Source organism: Oryx dammah, unplaced genomic scaffold (assembly GCF_014754425.2).
Source record: "Oryx dammah isolate SB20612 unplaced genomic scaffold, SCBI_Odam_1.1 HiC_scaffold_17, whole genome shotgun sequence".
Lineage (NCBI taxonomy): Eukaryota > Metazoa > Chordata > Mammalia > Artiodactyla > Bovidae > Oryx > Oryx dammah.
In genome coordinates, this window is record NW_024070201.1 from 62,017,571 (window position 1) to 62,026,644 (window position 9,074).

The window sequence follows — 9,074 nt, forward strand, 5'->3', positions numbered from 1 at the left end:
TTCCTCCTAAAGCCCTAGACGCCCCCTTTGTTTCTTTCTCTTGCGTTAGTTTCTACTGTCTGTAACCACCAACCCTACCATCATCCCCTCTTGTTATTTAAGTGAGCTGCTTTGAGTGGCCTCTTTCCCCCACCAACAAGAAGAGCCCCTAGAACATGTGATCTTCCAGCTTGGTGTCATGGATGCATTTTCTGGATTCCTATCTAGTCACTTTGCCTCTGGTCGCTGCACTTGGATGTGCTGATGATGCTAGGCTGTGGACAGGATGGAAGCCCTCTCTCTTTGGGGCACCACCTACGGAGGGGCCGAGTCCTTGACCTCATCTGAAGTGGCAGATGTGATGCTGCCTGGGAGAGACATTGTTGGCCCTCACTAGAAAAGAATCACCCTCTTCCCCAGATTGGCCCCAGCCATACTCACGCCCATCAGTTTTGTAGAGCCCTGCAGATTCAAGGCTCAGCAGTGGGAGATGAGTCCTAAATAGGATGGAAAACTGTGACTGGTAATTATGACTCTCATCTGAGAAAAATTTCCCCTCTATCATCTTGATTGTTTTCTCCCACCCATGAGAACATGTCTCCATCTACCGGATGATGAGACAGGCTCAGAGAGGTTGAGTAACATTCCCAAGGTCACATATCTGGGTGGGGACAGGCTCAAGATGTCATTGAAAGGAAAAGGCTGGTGTGCACGAGGTACCAGTATAGCCTTCACCTCCAGTGAGAGGGAAACTTTAACGCAGTGATGACGTCTGTCTTCCTCCTCCTCGCCCAAAAGGCAGGCCCCTGCAGGCACTGGATCCTGCCTGAATCCTTTGGCGATAGCGTAGGGCACAGGTTATTTGGTTGAGGGGGTGGGAGGTTTTCCATCACACTTGAAGTCTCTGCTTCTCTCAGGACTAACGATCTGTTGATGGAGCAGTCATGATGCAAATATCTGGTTTCACCCTCTCAGATTTGCTGTTCCATCTAGCTCAAACAAGTTACCGCTGGAGAGGATGAACGTCAGTCCCCCACCCATGGGCTGTTTCCTCTGTTCGCCCTCTACGCTGATGCCCTGAGAGTACAAGCTGCTAATCTGATTGGCTGAGGTCCAGGACATTCCCTGGGTCTTGCATCATCAGTGGTTGAGACTCCATGCTCCCACGGCAGGGGGCACAGTTTGGATCCCTGGTTCAGGGGAACTAAGTGTCATGGATGCATTTTCTGGATTCCTCTCTAGTCACTTTGCCTCTGGTTGCTGCACTTGGATGTGCCGATGCTCGGCTGTGGACGGGATGGAAGTCCAGTGGCAAAAAAAAAAAAAAAAAAAAAGCCTGCCTTCATGAGCAGATATCACTAGGCTCTTCATTCCTACCTCTTCCATGTGGGTAACTAAGTGGGGAGACAAACCAGAAGCAGCAGGGAGCTTCAGTCATACCTTCAGCCCAACTCTGAATGTTCCAAAGCAGCTTTCCTTCTAGCTCAGCTATCAATGATTTTTCCTGTTTATCTGGCGGTGTGTTAGTAAATCTTTAACAACCAACTTTTTATGGAGGTTGGAAAGGGTAGAGAGGACAAGAACAATCTGGATTTGTACATTTGCCAATTTCCATAGTGTAAATACTCTCACTGTGGCCAGATTCAAAACATCAACACGGACATTACTCAGAAGGAATGTAACATTAGTACACTTCTATATAGTATTTCCACCATACAGACCCGAGAGCCATAAATAACTTTAAGAGCATGGGTAATTGTAAAATGGAGCAAATAATTAGGGAGTGCTGAATTTTGAATATTTATTACCTTCATTTTAAATATTGTTTAATTGCAAGTTGATACAAGATAATTTTTAACAATGGCTGTATTTAACAACTGGCTTACAAAATTCCTCAAAATTTAACCATTGGCTTTCATGAGCTGTTCCAGCTGGCTCCAGCATGCCACTGCATTTATCTATTATTCCGTGCCTATGATGTTTGCTTCACCTGGACCCTTATCTTGTTTTCAATTGCCAAGCATCCTTCTCTTTGGTATACAGCCTCTTCCATTCCATTCCGTTCAGGACGGACTGAGAATTACAGGACCTGCCTCCTTCACCATCCTGATAACAGGACCTGTGGCCAAAGCCATGGGATGAAGGGACAAGAGATGGGGCTGAGTGTGGGCAGTCCTGGGACCTTGACTGTGATACCATACGACTGTCACCTCATTCTCAAAACTGGGAGACAACTCAGCTCACTCCCAAACTATGTCCTCCCAGTACTGAACCTAATGTTTCCTTCTGGCAACTCACTAGCGCTTCCCCTATGTCTGTGCTCTCTATGTATGCTGCAGGAAGAACCTTGACAAACCTGACTTCCAATCCTCACTCTGCCATTCCCTAGCCCTGTGCCCAGGAGTGGAGGAGGGTGTAAGTCACTACACCTTTCAGAGTCTCTGTCCCCTCATTTGTAAAACATGCCAAGAATGGTTCCTATATCACAAGGTGCTAGTAAGAATTATTATTTTTTGCCATGCCACGGGGCTTTCTGGACCTCAGTTCCCTGACCAAGGATTGGACCCGTGCCCCGTGTGGTGAAAGCATGGAGTCCCAGTACTACTAAGAAGTAGACTGTTCATGTTAACTGCCTCCCTCTGTGCCCAGGATGCACTTAATTGGTGGCCAGTTTTATGAGTTTGGATGGATGGGGGTGGGGGGCAATGGAGGCTCTGGGGAAGAAATGGGAAATGGGCCCCCGGGGGGCAGCTCTGCCCTCCTTGAGCTTGCTACTGAGTTTTCCTGACTCTCATTAAGAGTCTCCAGCTCCCCTCACTGGACTTGCCAGCCTGAAGTTTTCTAGAACAAGGGAGCTTCTCTTGCATCAACCAGCCTGGGGTAATGGGAATCTAGCTTCCTCCTAGTGAGGGGAGACAGGACCTGGAATGCCCAGGATGGAAGAACTCCCAGGGGTTTGTGAATTCTGGGGTTGTGAATTCTGGGGTTGTGAACTGCCACAGTTGTGAATTCTGGGGGACTGTCCAGACTTTGCTCACCCTATACTGGGTTTTGGAAACACTGAAATTCATTGCTAAGGTTTAGAACCTGGGGGCTTTGGCCTGATATTGGGCCCACACTCCTGGCTGTGGGCAGCAGTGGCTGAAATGCCCCTGCAGTCAGGCAGCAGCTCTGTGGCTGGCCAGCCTCTGCCTGGCTCCCGGTACCCATGCCCAGGATCTCCAGCTGGGCTTCACAGACATGCACATTTGTGTCCTCAAGCTGGTGGTCGCTGCACAGACTCTGGGGCAAGTGTATGTAGCCTCTGGGGCTCCACCACCCCATCTATCATCATCAGGTGATAACCTCCTGCTATTAAGGATAAACCATCTCTGCTTCCATCCAAAGCCAATCTATTGAAAACCCAGCGCTTCCCTGGTGGCTCAGTGGTAAAGAATCCACCTGCAATATGGGAGACCTGGGTTCAATCCCTGGGTTGGGAAGATCCCCTGAAGGAGGGCATGACAACTCATTACAGTACTTTGGCCTGGGGAATCCCCATGGACAGAGGAGCCTGGTGGGCTACAGTCCATGGGGTCGCAAAGAGTTGGACACGACTGAGCGACTAAGCACATTAAGAATAAACCATCCCTGCTTCCATCCAAAGCCAATCCCTCTACTACAAACTAGACCTGACCCCTCTCAGCCACTCAAGGACCATTCCAGCAATTCCTCCTCTCTCTGAAGCCATAGGTTAAATCCATTTCACCTGTCTTCACTAATCAAGTTTGTTTTAAGACTTGCATGTCCTCCCAGCAGCATGAAGCCTAAACAGTAAGATGTTAGCCTGAGTTATTGCCCAGAAACTTGGAGGCTAATTCAATCTGAATGGGTTAAGATAGGATAGGACCACTGACCTTCTAACTGGGACTGCACCAGGGTCCACTCAGGAACTTTTTGACATCAGAGGGCTCAAACCTCCGTGCAGAGGTGCATAGGCGAGTTATGCCTGCACAGGAGGACAATTCCTGAATCTTTTCCCAATCACATCCCCACATCCCCCACACCTCCAGCTGACCTGAATCATCTTTATTCGTAATCCCATAAATACCCTAGCCCCTTGCCTTTTGGGAGAAGACTTATGATTTGTTCTTTCAGCCTCTCCTCCAGTTGTCTCACAAATAAGGCCTCTTTTTGCTACAAATACTGGTGTCTCAACATTTGGCTTGCTGTGTGTCAGGCAGAGACCTCTTTTACTTTGTCAGTTTTTCTCCCTCTATGGGGTCATTTCTCCTTTCTTAAAACACTCTTATCTTGACCCTGCTTGCCCTGCCAATTGTTTCTATCTCAGCTCTCGTTGCTAAGTCATTTCAGTCATGTCCGACTCTGTGCGACCCCATAGATGGCAGCCCACCAGGCTCTGCCGTCCCTGGGATTCTCCAGGCAAGAACACTGGAGTCGGTTGCCATTTCCTTCTCCAATGCATGAAAGTGAAAAGTGAAAGGGAAGTCGCTCAGTCGTGTCTGACTCTTCATGACCCCATGGACTTCAGCCCACCAGGCTCCTCTGTCCGTGGGATTTTCCAGGCAAGAGTACTGGAGTGGGGTGTCATTGCCTTCTCGGATCTCAGCTCTATCTGAAGCTGAACTTCCTATAAAGGCATCTACTTCCTGTCTCTAATTCCTCTCCTCCCATTCTCAAACAACTGCAGTCAGGCATCAACCCCTTTTGCTCAACCAAAACTGCAAAATCACCAGTACGAAATCGTGCTGCTAAATCCTCAGCATGTTGCAAATGCTCAGGCTCCTCTTGACCCATCAACGCTATTTGTCAGACTCCCTCCGCTTCTCCCTCCTACTTCACATGTCTTTGAAGACACCTGGCTTACCAGCTGTTGTTATTTAGTAGATAAGTTGCGTCCAACTCTTTTTCGACCCCATGGACTATAGCCGGCCAAGCTCCTCTGTTCATGGGATTCTCGAGGCGAGAATACTGGGGTGGGTTGCCATTTCCTTCTCCAGGGGATCTTCCCAACCCAGGAATCGAACCTATGCCCCCTGCATTGGCAGGTAGGTTCTTTACCTCTGAGCCACCACAGGAGCCTGGCTCACCAGCTACTCTTTTCCATTCTCCTCTGAAAGAAGCCCCAACTTCACAGATTCTTTAGCTACGATCTAGGCTGCTGGAATAGTGAAGGCACAAGCGGGTCGAGAAGCTAAGCACCCAAATGGAAGATTTAGGTTTTGTTTTTAGGCTCCGCTGTGTGGCATGCAGGATCTTAGTTCCCCAACCAGGGATCAAACCCGTCTCCTCTGCACTGGGAGCGTGGAGTCTTACCAGGGAAGTCCCTGGAAGATTTGTTCTAGATCAAAGATTTGTTCTATCGACTATGTTCTCCTTCGTGTGCTTGTGCCACTAGGTCCTTGCTCCTCCTCGCCATAGAGGCAGCCCCTGGCAGCAGGGGACGCAGCAAGGGGGAAAGGGGAGGAATACTGTACCACTGCTTCTCACTTAGCTGCATTAATTCCAACAACCTCCTAACTGTTTTCTCTTCATCCTTGCTTACTCTGTTCTCAACATAGCACAAATCCGAACCTGTTACTCATCAGCTCAAAACTCTCTACTTACCATCCACTCAGAGTAAACCCCCGGCTCCTTTACCATGTTTGTAAGGCCCCATGCGAATGGACCCTCTGTGCACTCATCCTTTCTTCCCTCCCCTTACTCCTGGCTCCAGCCATCTACACTCTCTGCTCACCCGCAAACCTCCCAGCGTGCTCCCACCTTCAGCCTTTGCACCTGCCCCTCACCCTGAAATGCTTGCCTAGAGTGTCTCCTGGCTATTGCCCTCAATCTCCATCAAACACTGTTTACATGCTCTCTCTTCAAGAAACCCCGCTTTCCTCCCACTCTCTAACCATCCTCATCCCTACCTTTTGTTTTCCCCTTCGCCTGTCATCCTCTGATACCATATTCTGATTTACTAATCATATTTGCTGTCTGTATCCCCACCTCCAATCCCAAGAGCCTAGGAAGGTGCCTAACACATAATAAGGACTCAAATACTTGACTAAGTGTCTAGGAAGGACCATGCCTTTCATCAGATTAGCAAAGAGTTTTGTGCTCCAAAAAGCATTTAAATATTAGAAAACATTTCTAAGGACTAAAGCTGTTTGAAAGCACACTAACCCCTTGTTCCAGTCCTCAAAGAGCCTTTCTGAATAGGGACATGGCAACAGAACCAAATATATGTTGCCCTTGGCCTTTTCCAGTCCCCCTGACTTGACAGTGTTGGGGACCCCCTCCTCCCCTGGTCTTGGAAGCCCCTGAATGCTGGCTGGGCAGCAGCCTCCAGCCCCCTCGAGAGCACTCCCCCCCAGCAGTGGCACAGACAGGAGAGAGACCACAAGATTTACCATGCAAGTGGGCACTGTATGTGGAGTACGTGCTGGGAGCAATGAGAACAGCAGTAAATACAGAACAGAAAATAACGATCTTTGAAATGACAACAGACAGGACACATTATCTAAGCACTAACACCTAAGGAGGCGGCTGCCAGGCTCTGGTGGGCAGCTCCTCAGGAGAGAGAGGTCGACTTTTTTCCAGGCTGCCTGGTCTTCAGGCCTTGTAACTTTTCATCTTTCAGCGCCTTCAAGAATTTATCTGCAGAAGACCAAAACAAACTTAGATGTAGGAGAGAGAAGGGCTTTTTTCTAACACTTCCAAAACTAGCTTTGGGGAAGCTATCGTGTGCTTCCCCACATGAGTCCCAAACCTATTCAGACCCAAGATGGGTGAGAGGGGGGAAACCCCTTAGAGCCAAAACACATACAAGTGGAGAACTATGCGGTTGAGAAATCCAGGACTTGGAAACTCCAAGTATTCTAGGAGTTTTCTTCTTGAGGCAGTGGGGAAGGGGACATCAGAGAGTGCCTGATGAGTTGTGGGACCGTTCCCATAGCCACATGTACCTAAACATGTAGTTTACTTCACAGTGGTGGAGATGGTTTTTCTAGACCCATCTGCCCTCCTCCAGTGGTCAAGTGCTAGCCTTAGCCAGACCAGGTGTTGGCAAAGACAAAGTCTATTGAACAGCCTATGGCTCCTGAATATTCCACAGTGCAATCTGGTCCTTCTGGGAGTAAAACTGGATTTAACAACTTCACTCTGGAACAGGGAGGACTCAGACAGTTTGCACACTAGAGGAATCCTGCCCACATCAGCACACTTGGTCTGCCCTGGTCTGTCTAAGACTTTAGACCTAAGATCAGATGGCAGAGGCCAGGACCCTGGTGAGAGGGCAGCCAGGGGCATCACAGAAGGTGACCTTCCAGCATTGAGAAATGGATGATCCCAAAGCCCCTCGGTGATCGTCCTCAGCCTTCTAGGTCTTGCACCTCTCCCTAGAGATCAAATGACCCTCACCTACTTCCCCTCCTTCCACTGAGGACCCCAAGTTAAGATAAACATTTTATCTGTTGACCGAAAAAAAAAAAAAAAAAAAAAGATAAACACTGAGCCAGGTCTCTAGAAACAGGGGTTGTCTGTGGGGGTGGACCCCCAGGGTGGTTGTACTACTGTGAAGGAGGCTTAAAGTTCAACCTGGGGGTTGTGATGGACCGAGTTCCAGGTTTAGAGCTCAGAGTTCAAAGTCACAAAAAGGCTCAGTTCAGAGGGAGGTTGGAACTTGGGGCAAAAGGGTCCAGATTTAAGGTGGAGGAAGAAATTGGTTGAAATCCAGAATGAAGTGTCTGGATTCCGGGGTGGGGGGAGGTATTGGTTTGGGATCCGGGGTTCCTGGGAACTGGAGTCTGAGCCTAAAGGCCACACTGCGAGTGAGGGGCTCAGGGGACACGTAGCCAAGGAGGGAGCCGAGGCAGGCTGAGGCGCCAAGGTCACGCACAGCGCTGGGAGTCGAAGCCGTCCCCAGTTATGGTGAGCAGCTCCAGCTCCTTAATCCGGATCTCCAGCTCGCACAACTCCTCGGGGTGGGAGGCAGAGGCTAGCCGGGAGGTCGTGGGGCCAGGAGCCAGCGGGGAGGCCGCTGCCTCAGGCCCCAGCGGTGGAGAGTAGAAGAAGCGCAGAGGCTCGTAGGGGATGGAAGCCAGGCCGGAGGGCCAGGGAGGGGGACAAGGGCGCTCACTAGGGGGACCCAGGCCGGGTGGCGGCGGGGGCGCTGAGGCCGAGGGTGCCTGGGGCAGTGACCGGCCCACCGCTGCCGGCGCCCCTCCCGCCGGCGCCCCTTCAGCCTTCAGGGGCACGAAGAGCTTTTTCCAGATGTTGAAGTCGCTGAGCGGGGACGAGGAGATGCCGCGGTCGTAGAGAGACGGGAAGTAGAGGGGCGGAGCCGGCCGCTGGCTCATCGTAGGGCTCTGGCAGCCGCGCCGCCCCTTCGGCATCGTTTGAATGGGAAGCTGCGTGGGAGGAACCCCGTGCCCAGAGACTCGAGCCCCGGCCCGCCCGAGTCGCCGGGATTCCGAGGTTCCACAGGCCACGCCCCGAGGGAGCGGCCCCGCCCCCAAACAGTCGGGGTTTTCAAGTCCGGCGGGCCACGCCCCAGAATGTGGCCTGCCGACGCCCCCTGGAGTGAGAAAGGCCACCCTAGTAGAGGGAACTGGGGAATCTGGCGGATCCGTTCTGTCGTGCTGCTCATCCCCTACCTGCGATCACCCACGTCCTCCAGGACAGCACCTCCACGTCCTCTGCCGGGGTCCAGCCCCGGTGGATCCAGGGAATTCGAAGCGGGGACGGAGTTGGAGTCTGGGAAAGGATTATTTAATTAGAAATATAAACAGATTAGGAAAGAATAGTGTAGTAGGAAAATTAGTGGAGAAAAGAGGCTGAATAACTTGGTGTACACGGAAAACTAATAAAACCTTGAGACAAGAGGTTTGCACCATCTACGTTAGGCCACTGGCGCCCACTTGAATAGCGGAGGGTGCCCCGCCTTGGGCTCCCTCTCGCGTGGATCTTAGAAGCCAGGGCAAGTAAGTAGACTTGGTGAGCCTCCGCGCTCCAGATGGGAATTCAGTCAGAAAAGGGGAGAAAAGAACGACATGGGGGAGCCCAGCATCAGTGCAAGACTCACAACTTTATTTTCAAAATCAGCTTACATA

The 9,074-nt window shown here is 50.8% G+C and overlaps 1 protein-coding gene across 2 annotated transcripts; it reads right to left on the bottom strand.

Moving 5' to 3' along the window:
• Positions 1–6,369: 6,369 nt before the first annotated feature.
• Positions 6,370–8,793, bottom strand: CUNH11orf91 (chromosome unknown C11orf91 homolog). 2 transcript variants are annotated; one of them, XR_005724227.1, is made up of 2 exons: positions 8,619–8,793; positions 6,370–6,621 (listed from the first exon to the last, which is right to left on the bottom strand). XR_005724227.1 is itself a non-coding variant. In XM_040258987.1 (2 exons), exons 1-2 carry the CDS (start codon positions 8,355–8,357, stop codon positions 6,536–6,538), a joined length of 582 nt encoding a protein of 193 aa, XP_040114921.1. In that variant the 3' UTR covers positions 6,408–6,535. The 2 variants fall into 2 exon arrangements, 1 of the variants encoding a protein (XP_040114921.1); XM_040258987.1 differs by lacking the exon at positions 8,619–8,793 and adding an exon at positions 7,862–8,357 and having other exon boundaries at positions 6,408–6,621.
• Between the last annotated feature and the right edge of the window lie 281 nt (positions 8,794–9,074).

Coding starts and splice junctions, on each gene's coding strand:
- CUNH11orf91 (XM_040258987.1), bottom strand. CDS start 8,357: ATGCCGAAGGGGCGGCGCGGCTGCCAGAGCCCTACGATGAGCCAGCGG. Junction 6,622..7,861: donor CGGCTTCGACTCCCAGCGCT/GTGCGTGACCTT, acceptor GGTCTTCTGCAG/ATAAATTCTTGAAGGCGCTG.